Raw genomic sequence first — 27,274 nt, 5'->3', positions numbered from 1 at the left:
AGCAAGCACTGCTGCGAGAAATTTCACAGAAAAATTAGTCATTGAATGTAGTAAAAAGTTCCAGTGAAATTTCTCTCAATGTAAACTGTGATGCTCATGTTTACAGTAACAAATTGAAAAGCATATGCTCATTAGCTTTAATTGTAGAGAAAAGCTGGCATCATAACTACAGTTGAAATAAATCATGGGCACTAATGAAGGATGAAAAAATGTGAGCAGTTAACATTGGATTGTGCCAATTTGGAATCCCATTGTGTTTGCAAGAAAGTTTTAAGTATCTTTTGAGTTTTCAAACCATGGCTTGTGCAAGGTGTTTAAAAACCTTGGGAATTTCTAATATACAGTGAATTCTGGTTAATGGGACACATCAAGATTAGTACTCTTAGGCCCAATTAAATGGCTGCCCAAATAGCTGAAGTTTTATGAAAATAATTAAAAAGGTGTAAAACCAATTAAACCCTGAAGCCAGTTAAGCAGCATAGTGTCCCAAATAAACAAAGGGAATCTTGGCTGTTTTCTGGATTAGTTTTTGTACTTTTAAGAGTTGCCTCAAATAAGTGGATGCCCTGATTAACCGATGGCCAAGTAACTGTGTGTGTATTATTACATTCTTATAGCTTAACTGTCACTTACAGTTGCAAGAAAAAGTTTGTGAACCCTTTGCAATTACCTGGTTTTCTGCATTAACTACTCATAAAATGTGGTCTGATCTTCTAGATAATACAATCTGCCTAAGCTGCTAACGCACAAACAATTGTCTTTATTGAACACAGTTTAATCATTCACAGACTGTCCATGCTGGAAAAAAATGTGAACCCCTGTAATTAATAACTGGTAGAACCTCCTTTAGCAGCCATAACCTCCACCAATCATTTCCTGTAGCAGCTGATCAGACTTGCACAACAGCAAGGAGGAATTTTAGACCATTCCTCCATACCAAACTGTTTCAGTTCATCAAGATTTCTGGAATACCTTGCATGAACTGCCCCATTCAGGTCATGCCACAGCATCTCAATTGGGTTAAGGTCTGGACTCTGACTTGGCCATTCTAAAATACAAATTTTCTTCATTTTCTACCATTATTTTGTTGATTTACTCTTGTGTTTCGGATCATTGTCTTGTTGCATCATCCAACTTCTATTAAGCTTCAGGTGACTGACTGCTACCCTGATATTCTCCTGTAAAATGTCTTGATACAATTTTGAATTCATTGTTTCCTCAATGTCCAAAGAACATTGTTCCAGAAGTGTTGTGGAACATCCAGGTGGTCTTTCGCAAACTGGAGATGTGCAGCAATGTTTTTTTTTGGAGAGCGGTTGTTTGCTCTGTGGTGTCCTTCTATGAACCATTCTTTTTCAGTGTTTTTCTTATAGTGGACACATGAACAGAAACTTCAGCGGGTCCTAGAGATTTCTGCAGGTCTTTTGCTGTTACTCTTGGGTTTTTTTTACACTTCCTTCAGCACTTTACGTTGTGCTCTTGGTGTGATCTTTGCAGGACACCCACTCCTAGGGAGAGTAGCAACAGTACTGAATTTCCTCCATTTGTAGACAATTTCTCTTACTGTGGACCGATAATCACTCAGGTCTTCAGAAATGATTTTGTAGCCTTTTCCAGCTTTATGCGTCTCTATAATTCTTCTAAGGTCCTCTGAAAGTTGTTTTGATCGAGACATGCTGCACATAAACGGATCTTTCTTGAGGAGAGCAGGCTCTGTCAGTAACCTGATTTTCTTTTTTTATATAGGGTACGGCACCTCTACAACCTACACCACTAATCTCATTTTATTGATTGGAACACCTGACTCCAAATAGCTTTTGTGGAAGGCATTACCCTAGAGGTTGACATACTTTTTTGAAGCTAGAGGGTGATTGTTTAAATGGTGCACTCAGTATTGATGAGAAAAGTACAATTGTTTTTGTGTTGGTAGTTTAGACCGATGGTGTGTGTCTGTTATTGTGACTTAGATGAAGATCAGATCACATTTTATGAGTAATTAATGCAGAAAACCAGGTAATTACAAAGGGTTTACAAACCTTTTCTTGCAACTGAGTGGGTTATCAGAGGTTCCTTCCTGTAGTTGAAATATTGAGTTGACATTTGTTTTATTTTTCAAATGGATTTGTAGGGACATAACAGTATTAATATTCTGGAACTGATCAATGGGGTTTTTACTGTGTATGGTGTAATATAGCAAGAAAAGAAATAAGAGCAAAAATAGAGCATTCAATTCTTTGAGCTAACTCTACTTTTCAGTACAATTGTGGTTGATCATCTGTCTCACTCAATACATTTTCCTGCTCTCTAGCCTATAATATTTTTTGCACCTAGAAATGTATCCATCTTCTTAAGTATATTAGTTGATTTGGCCTTTCAATCCTGTTTTAAATTGGCATCTCATCAATTTCAATTGAAGCTATACAAGAAAGGATCGGGTTTGTTTTTTATTTGGGGTATATTTCTTCGTGAATCTAGGATGGAGAAGATGTCAAAGGTAATGATGTTGTTGTCTTTGATAGTTCTCAAGTCCATTTTCTAAAAGGAGTACAGAATTGTCTTGACTGGCTTCTGTTGGACCCAAATGAATACCATGATTTAAAAGGAGTTATCAGCTAAAGTACATAGTTCACTGCCCCCACTTCTGTTCCCTTACTGTTTTGATACATATGATATCTTGTATTTTTAATTTTGTATATTGAACAATTAGTTTAAAAGTGAACATAACATTTATAATGCCACATGGATTAATTTAAAATCTGATTTGTTTTGTATCTTTGTAACAGGCAGTTCATGGATTCTCTGAGGATTGATCCAGATTCAGTTGATAATTTAGACATGTATAATCACATACCTCCAGTCCTGATGGAAAAGTGTGCAGCGCTGAGTGTCCGACCAGATACTGTGAAAAGTTTGGTTCAATCTATGCAAAGTACGTTAGTAGACGAATGTAAATTGTTACCCTTTGCTCTATCGGTTAATGGAGTGTGCTAGTCTCTACAATTTAAAAACTTCTTTTCTCAGATAATTTTCATTTTCTGATGTGTAACAATCTTGTGCAGTCTTTTCTTTTTGTGTGTTGCTTTATTTTTCTAAGAGACACCCATACATGTGGTAAAATAGAAAAGTTTGGTTCAGAAGTTTAAATGTTGCCTTAATAGCCACATCTGTAGCTTGTTGACCGTTTCTATTTGATTACTCTGCCCTGGCTGAGAGACACCCATACATGTGGTAAAATAGAAAAGTTTGGTTCAGAAGTTTAAATGTTGCCTTAATAGCCACATCTGTAGCTTGTTGACCGTTTCTATTTGATTACTCTGCCCTGACTGTTGATTGCCCCCACTCTCCCACTCTTTCCCTACCGCTCCCCTGGTTGTTTTAGTTTTGTATGATGTGCATTGAAAATTGCTCTCCAAATGTTAATTTAGTTCCTTTTTCCCCTCACAGTTCTGTCTGGACTCTACACTGATGTAGAAGTGTCATTAAGAGAATTGAAGGAACTTATAGACCAGGATGAATTAATGGAGAAGAAATTTCAAGAGGTGACTGGGAAAATGACCCAGCAAGGCAAAACGTTGGAACTCAGCAAGGAATGGTCCAAGTACATGGAAGTGCATGAGAAAGCTAGCTTCACCAATACTGAGCTGCACAAAGCAATGAACTTACACATTAGTAACTTGCGACTGCTAAGTGGACCCTTAGAAGATCTTCGAGCTGCTCTTCCAAGCCCCACTGTCTCAGATGGTATTAAGCTGTGTTTTCTATTTGTTTGGATGTATTTGTGTAAAATTGTGTTTTTTTTTCAATTTGGCTATTTATGTAGTCAAAATCCCTGTCCCAAGGTATGGCAATGCCTAGCAATATTTTTGGTTCTTTGTTTCACAGAGGAAAAGGCTACACTGCAGAACATGAAACGTATTTTATTGAAGGTTGAAGAAATGAGAGACCAGCGCTCATCTCTTTTACAGCAGCTCAGAGATGCCATTCAAAAGGATGATATCACTACAACCCTAGTTACAACAGACCATTCAGAAATGAAGGTTGGTGAGCAACTCTATGACACTAATATGACTAACTCAAAAATTCTGGATTTGTGCAGTGTAGTCTTGATTATGGCAAGATGATCAAATGAGTAGAAAGTGTTGCAGGAAGGCAGTCCATTTTCAACACTTGCTGTCTGCGCTGATTTTGTTAATTTGTATTGAATCAAAAGAACGTGGCAGTGGACGCTAGATTAATTCCTCTGTCAATAACTATCAGGATCTAATACACAGCTTTATAATACTGTAGTAGTTTTGGTAGTGTTCGAATTTCTTCAGTTTTCAATTAAATAGATAATTTGTTATTCAGACTGTAGTTTGTCTTTTTTATATACCTTTTTAACTATTTCCATGAAACTTCGGCTAATTGGGGCACCTGCTTAATTGGGCCAAAATATACTGGTCCCCATGTGTCCCAGTGAACTGGAATCTATTGTATTAATCTATATCCGCCTTTTTAGTATTTCTCAGTCTCCGGCCACTGCTACCCTCCAGGGCCGAGAACTTCAGCGATTCACTACTAATTGAGAGAAATTTTCTTCATCCCTCTTGCGTACGCAATCTTCAATAGGTTAAGCTGGCACTTTTTTTTTTCTGTTCCTGCCCAGTTTAGCAAGTGGCACCAGGAGTAATCCGGCGATTACTACCTTTTGAGGTCTTTTCAGCCTCTTTCCTAACTCCCTATAATCACTGCAGTTGCTTTGTTTAAAGCACTTCCATTCAGCATGCAGTGGCAATCTGAGCTTGTTGCATATCATTTTTAATGCTTCATCTCGGCATCTGAGACCTCCTGGTTAAAATATTGTAGTTTATGTAGTTCATGATCTCTCCCTGTATTGGAATTGACTATTTCTGCTGTATATTATTATTGGTTAGCCCAGCTCTTCGGCATTAGTACAGACTATCCTGCTAGTCATGCCCCTCTGTTGCAACACACTGTGCTTCTCACTATATTAATCAACCTATTACTGCTCCCCTTAATCCATTACTTTGGTGGATCTCTACAACTGGTCCTCATAGCAACACTGGTATTTATCCTTTGTCCTCCATTTCCAAATCCTACCAACTCTGCAACTTCAAATTATCCTATTTTCTCTTTGGTTCTGGCGGATGTAAACCGTGAACTGTTTCTCTCTCTACATGTTGCCTGTATATTTCCACCATTTTCTGGTTTCATTTAGAAAGTGGATTAGTTATGTCACCACATGCATCTGGAATTTAGTCAAGAGACTAAAACAATACATGGGGAAGGTGAAAGAAGAAAAGAAATGCGCGTTAAGTGGTTGGATATAAAGAAGTGTGGGGAAGGATCTTGGATCCATAGATTCTTTAAGGTAGCAGGCCCTGCATATAAAATATTTAAGAAAATGTGTGGGGTACTTTCTCCTATTGCTGAAATGTAAAATGCAAGAACAGGCTTATTATGCTAGGTATCAATTGAACTACAAATAGATTACAGTGTACTTTACTGGTCAGTGCATTATAGAAAAGGATGTTGTAGCAATGTTCATAATGTTGAGTAGGTTTAGAAGGATATTAGCAAGTCTTGAAAATATTAGTTCTGAAAAGGAACTGACTAGGCTGAGATAGTTTGCTTTGTAAAGAAGATTAACAGAAGATTTACATCCAGAATGGTGGGTTTCCTTCTAGCTATTCAGTTTACCACATAAAAAAATGACAAGACTCGCAAAATCACGTACGAGAGAAAATCTGCTGATGCTGGAAATCAAAGCAATACACAAAATATACTGGAGGAACTCCGCAGGCTGAGCAGCATCTGCAAAAAAGAGTAAACAGTGGATGTTTCGGGCTGAGACCCTTAATCAGGACTCGGGACTCTTCATCAGGCCCAAAATGTCGACTGTTTACTCTTTTTCAGAGCATGCCTGGCCTGCTGAGTTCCTCCAGCATTTTGTGTGTACTGTAAAGTCACTTCCTCTTTTTTTTGTCATATTTATACAAATCAATTTTCTGAATGCCTTTAACCACTCATTAATGGATTCTTTATTTTTCCCCATATATTGGATACCTATCTTTTTTATTATTCTGCACTTGCATAATTCACCAAGAATGTGCGTAGGAGAATCTATTGCTGATTTATCTGTTACCTTGCTTGCAAGAATATAGTTAATGATTGTTGGGGTTGTGATTGCAAAATTGATGATGGAAAAGCAAGTAACATTCATAATCTAATCAATATCGCATGTATCATGTTGTTAAAATTAATTTGATTGCAGAAGCTCTTTGAAGAACAACTGAAGAAATATGACCAGCTGAGAGTTTACATTGATCAAAACCTTGCTGCCCAAGAAAACATCTTGAAGGCTTTGACAGACGCTAATGTTAAGTATGCTGCAGTTAGGAAATCTCTCACCGAAGCAGAACAGAAGTGAGTAGCTGCTTTAGATGTACACATACCTATCATGAACATCACATAATTAGTCTCTGGCCTGTGCACTAGTTGGCTTCTGTGCTTTGGCATAGGAGGTACATCAGAGTTGTATGGGACCTACTGCATTTGCTGTGTCAGTGCACTCAGTCATGTCCCACTATCAACATACTTTTACTACTCTTACTGGGGCATAGGCTGCCAACGGTAGCTCGCCAGAGTCCTCTATCCTGGGCCAGGCCTTCAAGTTGCAGCCCATCTTTAAAGATTCTTCCTTTCCCAGGGATGAGGTCTCTGGAACGTCTGTTGGCGTTACTGTAGCTCTGGGTTTATATGGGGTGGGTTGCTAGCCCCCTGCCCAACCATCTTCCTTTCGCAGCCAGGCTTGGGAGTTCTTGCTATCAAGTGATGGGAATATGAAATGAACATTGTCCTCTTGTGTCAGTTCCATGTTTCATTGAGTTCATATCTGATCTTTTATCTCAGTAATTCATAAACGCAAGTAATCCTGCATGTCTTCCCCCGAACTTTCCAGTCCTGAAGAAGGGTCTCAGCCCAAAATGTCGACTGTTTATTCATTTCTGTAAATGCTGCTTGACCTGCTGAGTTCCTCCAGCATTTTACGTGTGTTGCTTTTATCTCAGTGCCACTTTCCTACGCTATCCTCATACATCTTGATTCCTTTAACACCTGAAAATTCCTCAATTTCTGGAGAAGTGGGAACCTTAGGAGGTGGTACTTTTGGCTAAGGATGTTTACATGTGTTGCAGCTTTAAATTATGAAATAAGATAAAATAATTGTATTATAATAAATCTACCCCCACTACCAAAATTAGCTGGTTGGTTTAAAAAAAAGAAGAAAAAAGAAAAATACCTTGCCATATGTTATAATAATAATGGCTCAGATCCGTACTTTAATAACAGTTCAAAGATTGTGAAAATAATTCAAAGGGTCCCCCATTACATTAGAAAATCATGTTTAGAATCAGAAATCAAACAACGAATCTTCTCTAGATCAAGGCATAACATAACATCAGATAGCCCTTGAATATGAGTGGACGGGGTGGCCTCCTTCCACTTGTGCAAGATTGCCCTCCTGGCCATAAGAGACATAAAGGCCAATACCTGCAAATTAGATGACTTCAATTTTGTAGCACTATCCTCAACAATACCAAACAAGGCAGTCAAAGCTGACATTAGGCTTAAAGCTGACATTGAAAAGTGCAGAAAAAGTTTGAAATACATCTTTCCAGAACTTTTCAAGGCTCGGATATGTCCAAAACTTATGAATTAGTGTGGCCACTCAATTAGTACATCTATCACAGTAAGGGGAAATATCTGCTGTTGTAGCATGGATGAAATCATCAGAGAGACAGAGTCACTGGTAGATACAAAGCAGCTTCTTTATTCGACACAACAAGGTACAGCAGGCATCTACGGATGGAGATGCTTTCGGTAGCAAGGTCTGCTAGTCCAATGTGGGCTTGATATTTATATGCTAAACACAAAGGTAATCGCTACTTAAAAAGTTATAGACATTGCTTCCTTTTGAAGCTACATACAAACATCACACCTTCTGAATTCATCCTTTTCCTTCCAACGCCAACATGTCTGGAATGCAAGTTAAATCCACAATACATTTATTTGGCATTTTACGTGCTAACATAGAAGACAATTAATATTTATAATGTATAGGTAATACTGTCTTCGAAACCACAACATCAGGTCAAACTATGGTGCCAGAAACATCTGGTATTAACACCTTTTTCGGAAGCGCATTGTTGTGGACTCAATCCACAGTACTTTGTCAAATAGAAGTCTGGTGGCGAAAGTCATTTAAGTGTAAACAAATCATCTACCCAAAAAAACTCTCTCTAATATCTGCGTAGAAACGGAGAGCTTGTCTTTAGACATATGAACTCTATGTACCACTTTGAATTGTAATAAAGAATGACAAGCACATAATGATGAAGAATTAATCAATTTTAAAGTAATCTTCCAGCTCTTCAGATATGAGAATCTGTAAATCCTTTTCCTAATCTCCTTTAATTTTATCTAAAGAGGCCTTTTTCAGTCCCAACAGTAGACCATAAATGTGAGATATTGAACCGTTATCGAAGGGTTTCAGATTAAAAATTGTATCTATTATATTCTTATCTGGATTTATAAGAAATGTAAGTAATTGAGATCTTAAAAAATCTCATCTGTAAGTATGGAAAAAAGTTGGATAGGTTAAATTTCGTTGAAAGTTGCACAAAAGAAGAGATTCCCTCTATCAAACAAATCCTGAAATCGTTTAATACCCAATCTATCCCATTCTTTAAAAGATAAGTCAATTAAAGATGGTTTAAAAAAACAATTAGAAAATATGGGACTTGAGAGGGAGAATCTCAATAAACCAAAATGTTTTCTAAACTGTAACCAAATCCTTAATGTATGTTTAACCACCACATTGTCAATTAGTTTATTTAAAAATAAAGGAAGCGATCTAAGTAAAGAAATACAGGAAAAATTTTATGGAAGTTGACTTCCAAAGAAACCCATGTGGGGCAATTCTCATGGTTAATGTAATATATCCAGAACGTAATATTTTGTATATTAACTGCCCAATAATATAACCTAAAATTGGGTAAGGCAAATCCTCCGTTCTGTTTGGTTTTCTGAAGGTGAGCTTTATTTATACGAGGTTTTTAATTCTTCCATATATAGGAGGAAAGAATTGAATCCAAAGAGTCACAAAAAGATTTAGGACTAAAAACAGGTACAGCTTGAAAATTGATTCGGCCAATCAGTGATAAAGAAAGAGGCGACCAATTAGAAAGTGTTCTTTTAACATAATTCAATTAACTTAAAAAATTTTCCTTAAATAAATCTTTATAATTCTTAGTAATTGCTACTCCTAAATACGTAAATTATTTACTTAAAATTTTAAAAGGAAGTTTAATATCAGTTGGTATTAAGTTGTTTAAAGGAGACAGTTCACTCTTCTGTAAATTTAATTTATATCCTGAGAACTGACTAAAATTAGTCACTAAGTGGAACATAAATGGTAAGGAGGTTGTAACATTAGATTAAAAAGCAATAAGTCATCAGCATAGAGTGACACTTTATGAATAGTACCTCTCCTTAAAATACCAGTAATCTCTTCAGTCTCTCAAAAAGCAATTGCTAAGGGTTCTGATACCAAATCAAAGAGCAGAGGGCTCAAAGGACAACCTTGTCTAGTTCCACGTTGGAGTTTAAAGGGTTTAGAATTCTGAAAATTAGTAAGAACCCGAACGGAGGGAGATAAATAAAGTAATTTAATCCAATGAATAAAATTAGATCCAAAATTAAATTTTTCTAAGGATGTAAATAGATAGTTCCATTCAACTCTTGTCAAAAGCCTTCTCTGCATCCAAAGATATCACACATTCCGATATTTCCTTAGATGGAGAACATTTAACAAACGCTGTATATTAAAATGGAAATATCGATTTTTAATAAATCCTGTCTGATCATCCAAAACTATAGAAGAGATAATAGTTTCAAGTCTGCGAGCCAACACTTTAGATAAAATGTTAGTATCAAAATTGAGTAAAGAGATAGGTCTGTACAAAGAACATTCAGTAGGATTCTTATTCTTTTTGAGAAAGAGTGAAATGGAAGCTTCGTAAAAAGATTGCGGTAACCTTCCTACCTTAAAGGAATCTGCAAGGGTAGAACATAAGTGTGGTATAAGCAAAGAGGAAAAAGCCTTATAAAACTCTCCAGAGAATCCATTGGGTCCTGGGGATTTCCCAGAATGCAATTCTCGAATAGCCTGAGCAATTTCCTCCTGGGAAATAGGTTGATCCAATTGCCTACGATCATCTAACAAAAGATTAGGAATATTTAATTGATCTAAAAAATTATTGCAATATTATCATTAACAGAGTCAGAACTATACAATTAGAATAAAATTCCCTAAAAATGTCGTTAATTTCAAGGTGGTCAGTTGTCATATCCCCATTAATTTTACCTATTTCTTTAATTTACCTCTTGGCTATAAATGGCTTCAATTGATTAGCCAGTAGCTTACCAGTTTTATCTCTGTGAATATAAAATTGACTTCTATCTTTTAAAAGTTGGCTTTCAATTGGATACGTTAAAAGAAGATCATATTTAGTTTTAGTTTCAATACGTCTCTTGTATGCTTCAGGATCGGGTACCGAAGCATATTTATGGTCCAGTTGTTTTAACTGATTGTCTAGTTCATTTCTCTCTTTGTTAGCTTTTTTAGTGATGTTTGCGGTATAAGAAATAATTTGACCCCGGATGTATGCTTTGAAAGTATTCCATATAATAAAACTAGATGTCTCTTCCAATGTATTTTCTTCAAAAAAAGAGTTATTTGATTCTCCATAAGTTTTAAAAAGTCCTCATTGGATAATAGAGGATAACAGATTAAATCACCAAAATCTACTCATAGGGATAGGACCAGGAAGATTTAAAGATAGAAGTACAGGAGAGTGGTGAGAAATAGCAATCTCTTTATATTCGATCGATCAAACTTATGGAATCATTTGACTATCAATAAAAAATAATCAATCCTGGTATAAGAATGATGAACATGAGAGAAAAAAGAATTCTCCCTGTCCGTCGGATGGAGAAAACGCCAAGCATCAACTATACCACATTTAGTTAGAAAGGATTGGATAAACAAAGCTGATTTATTAAGTGTGGCTGGTTTGATAGATGAGCGATCTAATACTGGATCGAACCAGCAGTTAAAATCTCCTCCCATCACTACAGTAAGTACACAAATCTGGCAAAAATGAAAATAGATGTTCAAAAAATCCTGGATCGTCTACATTGGGGCATATACATTAGCAAAAACAATCAAATTACTGTCTAAGTTCCCTGATACAATAACAAATCGACCATTAGGGTCTGAAACAACTTTATGCTGAACAAAGGAAACTGTATTAGCTACAAGAATTGAAACTCCTCGTGATTTTGCATTAAACGAAGAATGGAATTGCATATCCTTCCACTGAGTAAAAAAACGTAAGCTGTCACAGCTGCGTATGTGTGTTTCTTGTAAGCAAATAATGGGTGCTTTTAATTTAATATGAGCAAACACTTTGTTACTTTTGATGGGGTGATTCAGCCCTTTCACATTCAAACTAAATAAGTTAATATTTCGAACCATATTAAATACCAATCAACATGTAATTAAAAGATCTGGCCATAAGTTATTAAAACTAGAAAGTAAACCGTAAGGTAGGTATTCAGACAAACAATCATATATTCAACCCAACACAGCTCCCAGAGGAAAAAATAGACCCTACCCCTCCCCCACCCAAAGCAAGAAAGTTGACCAATAAGCAGTCAGCGAGCTAAGAACTACGTTCCCTCCCCAAAAAATCCTGTTGACAAAAAACTCCAGTTCTACAAGGTTATTATGTCCCTGCCAAGACACAACATAAAAAGAAAAATAACTCAGTATTCGAAAATATGAAAGGATCAGTTTAAAACAAATTCAAAGAAAGCTGTATTAAAATAAAGCCTCAAAAAGGGATATAATAAAAAAGTATCAAAAAAATAACGAAAGGCAATATATGAACAGCCAAAACATAAGCTTAATGAAACCTTATTTCAAATTCATATTAACAGAAGAAAAAATTGATTAAATAAGAAATATCAGTTTTAGACTTCATCCTTCAGAAACTCTTCTGCTTCTTCATCCAACTTTATTCTTTTTCTCAATCTGTCCTTCAAAACAATACTCAGACGGGCAGGAAACTGAAGGAATGGTTTATATCCTTTATTGTAAAATTCCGATATAACTGTATACTTCATGCGATCAGCCGTAACTTCAGGCGAATAGTCTTCCAGGAATCTAACCTTTTAACTTTGGAAATCGATCATTCCTTGTCGACGGGTATGGTGAATTTTAAGGTCTTTAATACGAAATTCATGAAAGCTTAGAATGACTGATCTGGGTCTTGCAGCCGCCGACAATGCCATCAAAATCGGTGAGCGATATGCTTGATAGAGCTTCGGCTCGGAAGTGAATAAAGCAGGGAATAGCTGTTTCAGAAAGTTTGATTAAAAACTTCGTAGGGTCAGTGCCTTCAATTGATTCTTCAAGACCCAGAATTTGCAGATTATTTCTCCTGTTTCTATTTTCGAGACTGATGATCCTTTTCATCATTTTATCATTGGATAAAGATAACTCTTTGCAGAGTTTAATTGTATTGTCAGCGTCCTCTTCAAGTGTCAGCAGCTTCGCAGTATTTTCCTGAATTCGGATCTCATGCTTAGATAGAGTTTGTTGAATTGTATCCAGTTTGCTGTTAAGTCGTTGAAAATCCTCAGAAAGTTCGGATTTTTGCTGTTTAAGGAAGTCACTGATTGAATCCAGAGTGACTGGGGATTCATTTTCTGTTTCTCTTTCTTTAGCAGAAGCTTTTGTTCTTTTCCCAGCCGTAGCAAAGCAGTATTAAAGCATTATAATAAGGTTTCAAAAAAAAGGCTGGTAGGAGACAATTAAGTAAACAGGGTAGGAGCAATCTGAAACGATGTTACTCCATCAGCTGCCAACAGGGCTTTCATTTGCACTTTGTGACCTATCATCAAGTCAGTGCTGAGGATATCTGGGTCATTGCCTCCCCTCATCCCAATGTGTACCACAGGCATACATTGATGTCCAGAAAATGTGAGCTCCGTGCTGTTGGCTGAAAGGTACAATGCTGATAATGCTAGGCCATTAAATGTCTGATTTTAGACAACACTGAAGTTTTGGTCAAGTCCTAATGTGTAAACAAAAGTTGAATTTGCACGATTGCTTTTGGATTTTTCCTATCTGGTGCCCAAATTGATGTAGATTATTCGTCCAAATTTATCAGCATTTGTGATTGGATAAAGTTTGTGAAGGACAGTTAAAGCATAAACTGTAGGTTGAAAACCTTGAAGAAATCAGAAGATGTAAGACCAGTTCCTAAATTGACTTTAATGTGCCAGCTTGGATTCTGTGACACAGTAGTTTGATGGATACTATTCGTGATCCTGGCTTTTTTTTTGTGAAAGCTTATTTAATGAACTAAATTAATTCACTGGGTGGGATGGTGGTTCTTAAATTTAAATCTCTGGATTTTGATGCCTGATCTCTGGAGTACTAGTACATTAATATAGCTGCTTGATTTTGTCCAGGTAGTTTGTGGAAAGTTGCAAATTAACATTTTCGTAAAGATAAAACGAAAAATTGAAATCTTAAACTTTAGTGTACAGTGTATAATTACCATGTAAAAGGACTAGATGAGAAGCTTTCATTCGTAAGAATTTCTTAAACTTGTAAATTTTTTCTGCATGCTTTTTAAACATTTATTACTGACCTGAATAGAAAATTACAGAAATAGTAAATTTATCACTTGGATGAAGAAGAGATTATCACAAGTAACATTGTAAAATAACTTGTACTGTATTCCCTTTAAGATATGGAAAATCTGAATACTTAATTATGCAACCCTCTTAGCTGAGTAGCCATTGGATTGATTCATTGCATTTATGGTGCAGTCATTTGCAGAGATTCTAAGAAACCCACACTTAGTTGTTTTGGACCAATAATAGTAGCATTGAATGTATGCTTCATAATTTGGAGTTCCATTACAAGCTCCTAATACCTGCAATTGATGAAATTTGGTGGTTATTAAAATTCTCTGACAGGTTAAAATGTTATTTGCTTATTTGTTCTATTCTGGATGTAATGAATATTTGTGCCAATTTAGAGATTTTGTGATCTTGTTATTTACATTGCATTAATGATATTTTGCTCACATTTATGCATTACTTGGTGTGTGGTTAAACCACAAAACTCAATCCTTAAGCTAAAATGAACTTTTTTCTCTTTTTACAGGTGGAACATTACTATTCAGATGCTTGTAGCATCATTTGAGGCTTATGAAGACCTGATGAAGAAGTCTCAAGAAGGAAAAGAATTTTATGCAGATTTGGAAAGCAAAGTAACCCGGCTACTGGATAAAACAAAAGAAGTTTGTAAATCTCAGGAAGAACAAAGACAAGTGGTGTTGGAACAGTAAGCTTGATAATTTTAGACAAATTGTGATATGGTTATAGTGATTTAGTAATCCAAAAGCATAAATTAGTGGTGTGCAGATGATTTAACTTTAATTCAGCTGCTTCAGCAGCAATCACTTACCTTGCTGTATATAAATTCAGTTGGCCCATATAATAATAATGCCTGCAGATGTTTATAAAATAAAATTTATTATGCCCTTTGGTTAAAAATAATGCTGAAAACAAATGAGCAAGCCAGGCTGCATCAGTGGAAAGAGAATCCCTTAACGTTTTAAGGTTCAATAACCTTTTGAACTGGGAGAGAGAAAAGTTAGTTTCCATTTGTAGTTGAGGGATGAAAATAACAAAAGAACTGTATTTGAAGTGAGAACAAATGTGTCAATGTAGTAGTCAGAATCAGATGATACTTTGTTATCTGTATTAGTTTTGATTTTGTATGTTTCCTGTTTTCACCTAATTCGCTACTTCCATTCTTGGTTATATTTACTTGTTTATTGATATTCTGCGTGGAGCAGGCCCTTTGAGCAGCGCCAGCCAGCAACCCTTGATTTAACGCTAGCCCAATCATGGGACAATTTACAATGACCAATTAACTTGGACTGTGGGGAGAACCTAGAGGAAACCCACGTGGTCATCGGGAGAATGTACAAATTCATTACAGCCAATGGCGTGAATTGAAACCGGGTTGCTGGTGCTGTAAAGCGTTATGCTAATTGCTGTGCTACTGTGATGCCAATCTAGTACTACCATCTTTTGGCCTTTTCTAGTATAAATATGTCGAAACAGGTTTTTGAAATGTTGCTAGGAAGGCTTGTACAAAGCTGCTGTTATATTTAAATATCACCATGAATCTTATCATTGCCTTTTGCAATAGGGTACTGTTGGTTTCAGTGTTTCTTGTGAATAAAAGGAAATGAATGATGAGAGTAATACGTGTTATATAGGAAAAACAAAACTTGTGCAGAGAAACAAATACCATTGGTCGTGTACTTTATATTTTGCAGGGAAATTAAAAAGAAGCCACCACCAAGGCCTACAGCACCAAAACCTTTACAAAAACCTTCTGATGCAGAACTTGAATCTTTGTCAAGTATTGAAGATTTAGATATGCAAGCATTTAATGCAGCACTTGCTTTCAGTGATCTACCCAATGAATTGAAGAGCTTACCACCAAACTCTTTGGCTTCACACATTAGTGGAATGTCTGTAGATGGCATTGGACCATATCCTATGGATCCTGCAGGTTTTCCAAGGATAAAACATGCAGCTCCAGAGGTTTTCTTTGCTGCTAGGACTACTAGTCCACCACTACAACCACCATTACCCGGTCAACGGTTTCCGCCAGCTACGTCAGTATCGGGCCATGTGCATCCATATTTTCATGGGGGAGCAGTTCCACAGCCATCATGTTCCGTTGGTGGTATAGCCCAACCACCTTATGTAGGAATTAGTCATTCGGGGCCTCCTTCAATCAGTGGTGCATCTGGTGTACCTCCTCATGGCATGGGTTCATCTGTCTCCTGTCCTGTCCTCCCTCAACACATCTCTGCCTCTTCACCACCACCACCACCAGTCTTTCCTGTGGTTCCCAGAACTAGAGATCCCAATCCTGGTCAGCCTCAGTTCACGTCTGGCCATTTGCCTCCAAGGGGGACTTCACCACAACACATGCCAAATTCCATATCTGCTCCTTCAGTGGGTCATCCTTATAGTACTGCTGGTCCTTATGGAATGGGGCAACCGGGTTCTTCAGCTGTACCAGTTAACACTGGTTTGCACACACCTGCTCCACCAGTTGAGCCTATGCTTGCTCATCCTGGACAATTCTGTAGTCCGATGCCTGGAGCTAACACAGTCCCTCAATCAAATATAGGAGTTAGACCTTCAACCACAACAGTAGATAGCATACAGACTCCAATTTCTAGCTTCACACCGGATCCTCAAATAGTGACAGGGCAGATGAATAGGCAGCCAGTCTATGAAACAACAATGAAACAACTCCCCACTGTTTCAGCTGGAGTTCCTTCTCTACCTGGAATGAATGCTGTTGGTCAGTATCCATACCAGTCTGGTGGCCAGGTGTCTCATTTTACTAATGTGCCACCATTTGTTGATCCTGCCCAGGGACCACAGCGTGTGTTTCAACACCCGCCACAGATGCATCCAGATCATCAACTGCAAATTAGGCCTCAAATGCCAACTCAACAGCCTTACCCATCACAGTTCTTTCCTCAGACTAGGCCACAGTTCCAGCCTCAGACAAGACCTCAAAATCCAGCACAGATCCCACCCCGTCCTTCAGTACCAATGCCAGCTCAGCCTCGGCTTCAGATGCAGCCTCAGCTAAGACCGCACCTCTATCAACATCCTCCTCAAGATAAAATTGCTCAACCTGGTGTTCCCACTCATCCAGGCAACACTGTTTTTCCAGCAAATTCAGGTAGTGTGCAGCAACCGAGACAGACTGTTCCTGTTGCAGTGGTTCCACAAGTTCAACCATGCCATGCTCTACCACCTGCCACAGAGACACAGCCAGTGACTTTGCTTCCTGGATCTTCAGCTCAAGGGCTCCCAGGTGTGCCGTTTACACCTGTCCCACCTCAGCTTCATTCTGGATTGCCACCAGCACTTCTACAAAACCATATTGGAGCACCACAGCCTATTTCGTCTGGCCATCTTTCTTCTCATCCAGTCCAGCCTACATCCAGTACAGCTGTTGGCCAAATGCAATCCAGCGCATTTGGACCTGGATCTCCTTTGCCTCCTCCAGCATCCCCCTCCCCAAAGCCTGCACAAGGACAGGTCAGTACTCTTCCTGCAGCAATGCAGCCCACACCAATGCCTGGGTCTACTGTCATGCAACAGAGGCCACCCCAATCTTTTACACCTGGTGCACCTACATCAACTCAACCTGTCTCAGAAGTACCTTTCCAGAGACAAAACTCTTTAACTGATGACCTTCTGTCATCTAGTCCTGACAGCCAGCATGGAGGGCCTCAGACAACTGTGACTCAGCCACTTCTTCTGCCAACTAAAGCTGACGCAAAGGAAGGGCAGAAGCCAAAGGGAATTCAAATCATTGAGAAAGATCCCTATGAGAAGCCTGAGCATGTGAAAATGTTGCTGAGCGAGTTGGAAAACTTTAAAGTCATTATTGATTCATTGGATAGGCCATCATTTGGAACATTGACTGAACTGGACTGTAAATGGAAAGATTTACAGGATGCTCAAGAGAAAGATGCCCGACAATTATCTATTGCCATTGCCCGCTGCTATACCATGAAAAACCGTCATCAGGATATCATGCCTTATGATAAAAATAGAATTATAATCCAGTCTGGAAAAGATGACTATATAAATGCAAGCATGATTGAGGACTTATCATCTTACTGTCCGAGAATCATAGCTACCCAGGCGCCGCTGGTGGGAACTGCATCGGATTTCTGGCTAATGATTTATGAGCAGAAAGTGTCTCTGATAGTTATGCTTGTCTCTGAACAAGAAGTAGAGAAGGTAAGTCATGATATTTGGCAACCTATTGACAATCTATGGGAATTAATGAAATTGAATAAATTTGTATTTGGGCAGAATAATCAATGCCTGTGGAATGGCAGTATACTTTATACTTTATGCTTTATTGTCGCCAAACAATTGATACTAGAATGTACAATCATCACAGCGATATTTGATACTGTGCTTCCCACTCCCTGGATTACAAATATTAAATATTAAAAATAGTAATTAGTAAATATTAATAATTTAAATTGTAAATCATAAATAGAAAATAGAAAAATGGAAAATAAGGTAGTGCAAAAAAACCCCGAAAGGCAGGTCCGGATATTTGGAGACTACAGCCCAGATCCGGGCCAGGATCCGTTCAGCAGTCTTATCACAGTTGGAAAGAAGCTGTTCCCAAATCTGGCCGTACGAGTCTTCAAGCTCCTTAGCCTTCTCCTGGAGGGAAGAGGGAGGAAAAGTTTGTTGGCTGGGTGGGTCGTGTCCTTGATTATCCTGGCAGCACTGCTCCGACAGTGTGCGGTGTAAAATGATTCCATGGATGGAAGATTGGTTTGTGTGATGTGCTGCGCCGTGTTCACCATCTTCTGCAGCTTCTTCTGGTCTTGGACAGGACAACTTCCATACCAGGTTGTGATGCACCCTAGAAGAATGCTTTCTACGGTGCATCTATAAAAATTAGTGAGGGTTTTAGGGGACATGCCAAATTTCTTTAGTTTTCTCAGGAAGTAAAGGCGCTGGTGGGCCATCTTGGCAGTGGACTCTGCTTGGTTGGACCAAGTCAGGTCATTTGTGATATTGACCCCGAAGAACTTAAAGGTTTTGACCTGTTCCACTTGCGCACCAGCGATGTAAATTGGGTGGTGCGGTCCGCTACTCCTTCTGAAGTCAGCAACCAACTCCTTCGTCTTGCTGACGTTGAGGGATAGGTTATTGTCTTCGCACCATGCCACCAGGTTCGTAATTTCCTCTCTACTCAAACTCATCATTACCCTAGATACGGCCTACAATTGTTGTGTCATCAGCAAACTTATAAATTGAGTTTGATGGAAACTTGGCTACACAATCATGGGTGTACAGTGAGTACAGCAGGGGGCTGAGTACACAGCCTTGTGGGGCACCGGTGCTCAGAGTGATTGTAGAGGAGAGCTTGTCCCCTATTTTTACAGCCTTGGTCCTGTCTGTGAGGAAGTTGAAGATCCAGCTGCAGATCTGGGTGCTAAGGCCCAGGTTCCGGAGCTTAGGAATCAGTTTATTTGGAATGATGGTATTAAAGGTAGAGCTGTAGTCAATGAAAAGGAGCCTTACGTATGCGTCTTTATTCTCCAGATGATCTAAGGAGGAATGTAGGGCCAGAGAGATGGCATCTGCCATTGATCTGGTGCTCCGGTAGGCGAATTGCAAAGCATCGAGGTTGACCGGTAGGCTGTGGTTGATGTGTGCCATAACCAATCGCTCGAAGCACTTCATAGCAATTGATGTCAGAGCCACAGGTCGATAGTCATTCAGGCATGCCACCTTGCTCTTCTTCGGCACTGGGATTATTGTTGCCTTCTTAAAACACGAGGGGATCTTAGACTGAAGCAAGGAGCAGTTGAAGATGTCAGCAAACACTCCAGCTAGCTCGCTTTCACAGGCACGGAGAACCCGTCCTGGGACGCCATCTGGGCCCGTCGCCTTCCTTGGATTTGTCTTCAGGAAGGCTCTTCTAACGTCCTCCTCGGTGACGATGAATCTCAATGCCACCAGGTCCGGTTCATCCGGAGGGAGCGGGACGCTCCTCTTCTGTTCGAATCTTGCGTAGAATACGTTAAGTTTGTCAGGAAGAGAAGCGCCACAGTTATTGATATTCTCAGCCTTTTCTTTGAGCCCAGTGATCTCATTTAGACCCTGCCATAGTCTACTGGCATCCCTCTGGTTAGCCTGGGCTTCCAACTTGGCTCGATATTGTCTCTTGGCGCCCTTAATGGCTTTCCGGAGATCACGCCTGGATTCCTTGTAGCGACTGGTATCCCCGGACCTGAAAGCCGCAGCTCTAGGCTTTAAAAGGGACTTGACCTCATAATTCACCCAAGGTTTCTGGTTAGGGAATACCCAGATCGTCTTGCGAGACACACAGTCCTCCGTGCATTTCCAAATAAAGTCCGTGACTGCTGAGTCATACTCATCGAGGTTAGCTGCCGAGTCCTTGAATACTAACCAGTCCACCGATTCAAAGCAGTCACAGAGGACCTCATCTGTTTCCTCCGTCCAACGCGACCGTACTTTTGACACCGTGACCTCCCGCTTCAGTTTCTGTTTGTAAGCCGGGAGGAGGAGTACGGCCTGATGGTCCGATTTTCCGAAGTGAGGTCGTGGGACGGAACGGTAGGCATCCTTGACTGCTGTGTAGCAGTGGTCAAGTATACTCCGGCCTCTAGTGGGGCAGGAGACATGTTGGTATAACTTTGGCAGCGCCTTTCTGAGGTTGGCCTGGTTAAAGTCCCCGGCTGTAATGAGCAAAGCCTCCGGATACCTGGTCTCAAGTTCACTGATGTTGGCATACAGTATGTTCAGAGCACACTCCACGTCCGCCTGGGGGGGAATGCAGACCGCTGTCAGTATGACCGAGGTGAATTCCCATGGCAGATAGTAGGGACGACACTTCACCGACAGGTGTTCCAGGTCCGGGCTGCAGGAGCTTGTCAGTGCCACTGTGTCTGAGCACCACCCAGTGTTGATCAGTAGGCAGACGCCACCTCCCCTCGTCTTGCCCAAAGATGCTGTGCGGTCCATCAGATGGATTGAAAATCCCTCCGGTCGGATGGCACAGTCGGGGGTGGCAGGGGAGAGCCAGGTCTCGGTGAAACAATACACCCTGCAGTAGGTGAGTCTCCCTTTAAGATCATTCACCTTGTTCTCGATGGCTTGCACATTAGCTAGTAGGATGGTGGGCATAGGGACCCTTAAGCCCCGAGCTTCAATCTGACCAGCAGCCCAGCTCTTTTCCCACGCTTTCTTGGTAAATAGTGCATCTTTCTAGGTTTTCATCGATGCAGTGTGTTGTTGTCAGCTGTATGAGGTAGATGGACGCATCCGTGGGAATCAATGAGCGGGTCGCGTCGTTGTGCACTCGGGGTCGGGCTGAGTAAGCGGGGAGGCTGCGCTGTCACTTCCAGCTGCCAGGGGCCCGGGCTGTCGATTGGGTTGGGCCCCGAAGCCGACACTTAATCCCGGATGGCCAGGCTCCTGGCTGAAACAAGTCCTTGAGCTGAGTCACGGTTGCGGAGGCCTCCGCTCCAGCCGAGCCTCGGGCTCGATTTCCGATGTCAGCGGTGGAGGCCTCACTTCCCGCAGCTGTAGATGGCCACCAATGGGGCTTTATGGTGGTCACTCCGGGGAGGCGTCTGGGGCACCTTGAGGTCTCCGCCGTCATTTCTGTGTGGTCATCTGCTCTGAACAGGTGCTGGTTGGAATGGGCCGTGTCTCCAAGCGCTCCGGCACGGTAGCACTCCGCGGGTCTCTGGGAACGTGGTGGGCTTCGTTGGTCGGGTCCAGGTGCGGTCCGGAGTTTAAGAAGCAGTTCTGGCGCAGTGGTCTCCAGCTGGGTCAGTAGCTTCGCCAGGGTGTTGTTGTTCTTGCTAAATTGGAGGTTTAGAAGGGTTTCTCAGGTATAGGATAGTGGAGAGAGCAGTTTGCTTGGGAGAGCACGCGCAAAGTCGCCAGTTACCGGCGCTATCTTCACATCAACTGTATGCACCTACAGTCGCACTGCCACTTCATTGTCATGTTTCTCCACACTATGCATAAAACTGTGTGGGAGACGTGTCCTTCTGACAATGAGAATGGCCAGCTTGTTGCTCACTTGTCCAAAGCCAGTGCTTGAGTTGTCTGAAATGCATTTTAATGTGACAACAATTTAAGTTTACCTTTCTGAAGAAATCTCAATCTTTATACTTGACCCTACTAACAAGCTGCCACGTGGTTAGTCATAGAACACTTCTGTGCAGTTCCAGGGTCTTTGGCCCATTTAGTCCATGCCAAACTATTAATCTGCCTTGTTCCATTGACTGGTACCTGGACCATAGCCCTCCATACCCCTAACATCTGTGTACCTGTCCAAATTTCTCTTGAATGTTGAAATTGAACCTGCATCAATCATTTCTACTGGCAGCTCTTTCCACACTCTCAGGACCAACTGAGTGAAGTTCCCCCTCATGTTCCCTGTAATCATTTCACCTTTCTCCCTTAACCCATGACCCCTTATTCAGATGAAGCCAACAGTCTTTAAACAATCTATTTTTAGTAATCGTCGGTGACTGTCAATAAAGATTACAATGTTTGTATTTGCTTGTCCTCCACCCATCATTAATCAGAAATACTCTTCTGGGCCATAGACAAGAATACCATTGGTTATCTCAGGTGTTCCCAGATAATATTTTTTGTATTGATGAAAAGCTAATTCTGAAATACAGCAAGCTACAGTATTTTTAATCTTGCTGTGGACAACTGGAGCATCTTTCTGGGAGAACAGAAAAGAATTGCATTACTTTACAGACATGAGTCTTTCAGGGTAAGAACAATGATTTGCGATGTGCTGAAATGTCAGGCTATCTGGCCATTGGGTAGAGCATTGAAGCATTGTGTTATTAAATGGCAAATCTCTCCTGTGGATAAAGATTGCTATAATACGATATATTGGTAGATTTTGAATGATCTTGAGATGCATCTTTTCATTCCACACTTCAAGAATGGGCAAGTCATGAAACGAAAACAAAAAGTGGAGATTTGATTCTCACTCCACTGTTTATCAGATCTAAGATGGGTTCATATTAATTGTACAGCAAATGACAATCAGGTAATTGGTTGTTCATTGACCCCTAGTTAAAGCCAGTTGCTGGATGAAGGAGATGATAGGCTCAGCTGTCACATTTGACTTCTAATATTGAGCAATTGTGGATGAGAGCTCAATGCATAACCTTAGAAACAGTATGAATCTCTAAAATGGGACATTAAAATACAAAATTTATTCTAAATTATAAGGAAGTGAACAGAAAGTATTACAAATGCAACTGATTTGCTAATGTCAAGAAAGTAGTTAAAAATCACTACTATTCTTAACCTGGTTAGTCCTTTGTGTTTCCATTCCCATAATAGTGGATATAGCCTAACAATCCCCATCAGTAATGTCCAACATTCTTCATCTCTAGTCCACACAATATATGCTAATTCTCCTGGCAATAACAATGTTCTTGATTTTTTTTTAATGCAGCTTTCTGAACAAAATTTAATAAATCTGAAGCCGCCTTTTCTCCTTTTCTTTTCTTTTGGCTGACTGTTATCACCTTACTGACCAGTCCAGGGTTCAGCCTTTCACATAAAGATTGCTTAATAACAATACTGGAGAAATGGTGATTACTGGAAGAAATTTGGTGTATCTCACTGTCCTTTATTCAATCTCCCTATGCAGCAAAAGGTAGTCCGTTACTTCCCTGCAGAAAGAGGCCAACAGATAGTGCATGGGCCCATTACTTTGACGTTGACCACACAGAAAATAACACAAACTCATGTGGAACGTATGATTGGGCTGCAGTACAAAGACCAGAGTCTGAAACGGACAATCATTCACCTGCAGTTTACATCGTGGCCTGAGCTGTGAGTTTGCATTTGTTTATAACTAGAATAGGCCCAATCTACTAAAACTCTGAGGTTATGGAGGGCCTACATTTGATTGCTTGTCTGATGTGCTGTATGTGTAATTTGTTTACTGCAGTTGTCTTTTTTTTTGTTTTGTTTCCATTGTCCCTGACTTGTTGGGAAAATATCTTAGTCACATGCTATTGGAAACTGGGTGCTTAGAGATACTGGATTCTGTTGTGCCTGAAATCCTACAATCAGAGGGATGTCCTCCTCCAAAGACCGGAGCTTTCCCTTCCCCACCATAGATGCTGCCCTCACCCACATCTCCTCCATTTCACAGACAACTGCTCTCACCCCATCTTCCCACTGCCTTTACAGGGATAGAGTCCCTCTTTCCTCACCTACCATCTCATAGGCTTCCACATCCAACACATCATTCTTTGCAACTTCCACCTCCATGGGATCCTACCACTAAGCACATGTTTATATCCCTGCCACTCTCTGCTTTCTGCGGGGATCGTTCCAAATTAGTCCCTCCCCACTAATTTCCTGCTGTTACATATTCCTACACATGAGTGAAATGCTATACCTGCCCATTCACCGCCATTCAGGGTCCTGAACAGTCCTTTTAGATAAGACAACACTTCACCTGTGAATCTGTTTGTGTCATCTACTCTATCCAGTGCATCTGATACAGCCTTCTCTACATAGGTGACACCCAACATAGATTGGGAGATCGCTTTGTTGAGCACCTTTGCTCCATCTGTAAAAAGCAGTACTTCTTAGTGGCAAATCATTTTAATTCCAATCCCCATTCCAACATGTCAGTCCATGGCCGCCTCTATTGTCACGATGAAGCCATTCTCAGTTTTGAGGGGCAACACCTCAAATTCTGTCGTGGTAGCCTCCAATGATGGCAAGAACACCAGTTTCTCTACCATCTGGTAATTTTTCCCTTTTCTTCTATTTCCCACTCTGCCACCACTCTTACCTCTTCTCATCAGCCTATAACCTCCACGGTATCTCTCCTCCTTCCCTTTCTCCAATGGTTGACTCTACTCTCATATCAGATTCCTTCTTCTGCCCTTTACACTTTCTACTGTTATTTCCCAGCTTCTTACTTCATCCCCCCCTCCCCTATTCCTTTGACTTCACCTATCACCTTCTAGCTTGTACTCCTTCCTCTCTTCCTACCTTATTCTGGTGTTCCCTTCCTTTCCAGTCCTGATGAAGGATCATGACCCAAAATGTCAACTGCTTATTTATTTCCATAGATGCTTTTGACCTGCAGAATTCCAGCATTTTGTGTGTTCTGGATTTCTAGCATCTGCAGAATTTCTTGTACTTGTGACTACTAATGCTTGTTTTAGAATAAAACTTGGGGAATAAATAGCAGCTGCCAATATTCATGGAATCAAACTGAACCTTGTATGTTGAAATGCAGTAATTTAATCCTGAGTGAGGGTTGCCTGCTTTGATTTATCTTTGCTGCACATCGTATGTTCTACAATTTTAAAGTAGAATTTGTTCTGACCTTTTTGTAGGGGGTTGCCTGACAGTAAGAGTCACTTGCTGCGTTTTATTCAGGAAGTACATGGACATTATCTGCACCAGCGTCCACTACATACCCCTGTTGTTGTCCATTGCAGGTAACCCTGTTTTCTGATCTTGCAGAGAAGGAATGTGGAATGAAGAATTTAAGTGGTTAAGACATTGGAAAAGTTATCTAAAGTTTTGAACTCAGTTTAACATATGGTAGCATGGTAGTTAAGTTAGTGGAAATGCACTTATGATTAGAGATGAGAAATCAAATCCCAAAATGATAGGCATGGGTATTTCAATTCCATTAATGGATGAGTCATGAACTTAAATCGTCTTAAATAAAATCGCTTTGATTTATTAAAAAACTTAACTATGGAGACCATTCAACTGTCAGATGCTGTAACAATTCTTCTGATTCATTCATTTACTTTTGATGAGGGAAAAATAGACTTGCAGTCAAAACGAGATCAGTCATCAAAAAGATATTGGTCAATCTGCTTATGACCAACTTTCCTGGTTTAAAATGCATTTTTTTAAAAAAAAAGAAGCAGGTGCCTGAGCTATGTATGGCCACAAAATTGCTAAAACTTTTGGCCTGCAGCATGGTTCAGTAAGAAAACTTGAATGAGTATTCCTATCATTGTGACTGGAGCTTTTCCCATTTGATAAACGAGCAAATTAAAATTTTTGATAGCATTAACAGAACAACAAAGTGGAAATGACTTTGTATTGTGTACTTTAAATTGGCTAAAGTCTTTCTCAGTCCTGCATTTACTTCTAATGTGGTTAGAAAACCCTCCCAACTGGGACGTTTACTGTAAGATGAACAACTGCACATTGATTAAGTACTAGCTGTAGATTTCTGTGAGTTAGGTACGATGACTTCAAAATATTAATGTCATATTCATTCTTTCAGTTCGGGAGTCAGAAGAACTGGTGCTTTCTGTCTTGTCTATGCAGCGATACAGGAGGTAGAGGCCGGCAATGGAATCCCTGACTTGTCTCGGATTGTGAGGAAAATGAGGCAGCAGAGGAAACACATGCTACAAGAAAAGGTGAGACAGTGGGGAATACCTTATCACAAGCATTCAGAGGAGGAAGAACACAATTGTTTAAAATACTGTAACAAGATCTTGGTGAATTTTTGTGGACATGAGAACTGAAGAGTACTGCATATTGGTGAGAATGGAATGGTTTGCTCTCGAAAGTGTCCTCTGTGAAGCTCAGGCATATGCTGCCTGGATACATCCAGCATTTAGTTTAGTACTGATTTTCAACAAAGGCAGATTTCTGTATCTCTCAGTTGTTCTTTTTATTATCAGAGGTATTTTATTGTTCTTTTCCATCATTCATCTCCTATTTGTATATTCTCTAGATAGATTAACATATCTTTACTTCCCTTTCTTGGCCAGCATCACCACATTTTTCAGCATTGTCTCTACACCATCACTTCACCTCATTCACTATAAATTTTTCTTTTTCTGATCAAAGGTCATTAATCTGAAACGTTGCTATTTTCATAGATGATGACTGAATTGAGTATTCCTAGTAAATTTTTACAACTTGATTCCTGTTTTTAAAAAAAAAATAGGAAAATAAGATTTTTGCTCGGAAATAATGTACCTCATGATTATAGTCTCACATGTCAAGTACATAAGGTATATTATTTATTTGTCATTCGAGCATGTCAAATTACTTCAGGTGCAGGAACATTATTCATGTATTTGAATAATGTGCTTGTGAACTGTTTTATTTAAGTTTCGTAGTAATTTGTGCCTTCATGGTTTAAGGAATGTGATTGTACAAGTATGCTAGCAACATGCAGTTGGTTTTAAATCCTTTGTTTTTTTTTAAACGTTTGTAGCTCCACTTGAAGTTCTGTTACGAAACCATTCTCAAGCATGTGGAGCAGGTTCTACTGAGGCATGGGGTTACCACCAACCTTACCACCAAAACACCCAGCAGTTCATCTCAAAAGGTATATTTAAAAAAAACCTCTTGGATTTGAATTTGTTTCCTCCAATTGCTAAACATACATAATGCATTTGTAACACGTCTTTTGCTGCAATGAACCAAACTAAAATATTTCACCCTTACATTACCATAAAGG

At 39.7% G+C, this 27,274-nt stretch overlaps 1 protein-coding gene across 4 annotated transcripts in view; it reads left to right on the top strand.

The window, feature by feature from the left end:
- ptpn23a (protein tyrosine phosphatase, non-receptor type 23, a) overlaps positions 1–27,274 on the top strand; it is a 98,115-nt gene that overhangs the window by 59,360 nt on the left and 11,481 nt on the right. For all 4 annotated transcript variants that reach the window (XM_063057460.1, XM_063057451.1, XM_063057445.1 and 1 more), the window contains 10 exons: positions 2,784–2,929; positions 3,445–3,741; positions 3,883–4,037; positions 6,275–6,426; positions 14,306–14,485; positions 15,492–18,000; positions 23,453–23,637; positions 25,167–25,271; positions 26,081–26,219; positions 27,029–27,142. In XM_063057460.1, the coding sequence (XP_062913530.1) occupies positions 2,784–2,929; positions 3,445–3,741; positions 3,883–4,037; positions 6,275–6,426; positions 14,306–14,485; positions 15,492–18,000; positions 23,453–23,637; positions 25,167–25,271; positions 26,081–26,219; positions 27,029–27,142 (3,982 nt within the window). The remainder of the gene's footprint in view (positions 1–2,783; positions 2,930–3,444; positions 3,742–3,882; positions 4,038–6,274; positions 6,427–14,305; positions 14,486–15,491; positions 18,001–23,452; positions 23,638–25,166; positions 25,272–26,080; positions 26,220–27,028; positions 27,143–27,274) is intronic.

Source organism: Mobula hypostoma, chromosome 1 (genome assembly GCF_963921235.1).
Source record: "Mobula hypostoma chromosome 1, sMobHyp1.1, whole genome shotgun sequence".
Lineage (NCBI taxonomy): Eukaryota > Metazoa > Chordata > Chondrichthyes > Myliobatiformes > Myliobatidae > Mobula > Mobula hypostoma.
The sequence above is the reverse complement of the archived record's forward strand: the minus strand, read 5'-3'. Positions and strand labels throughout refer to the sequence as shown.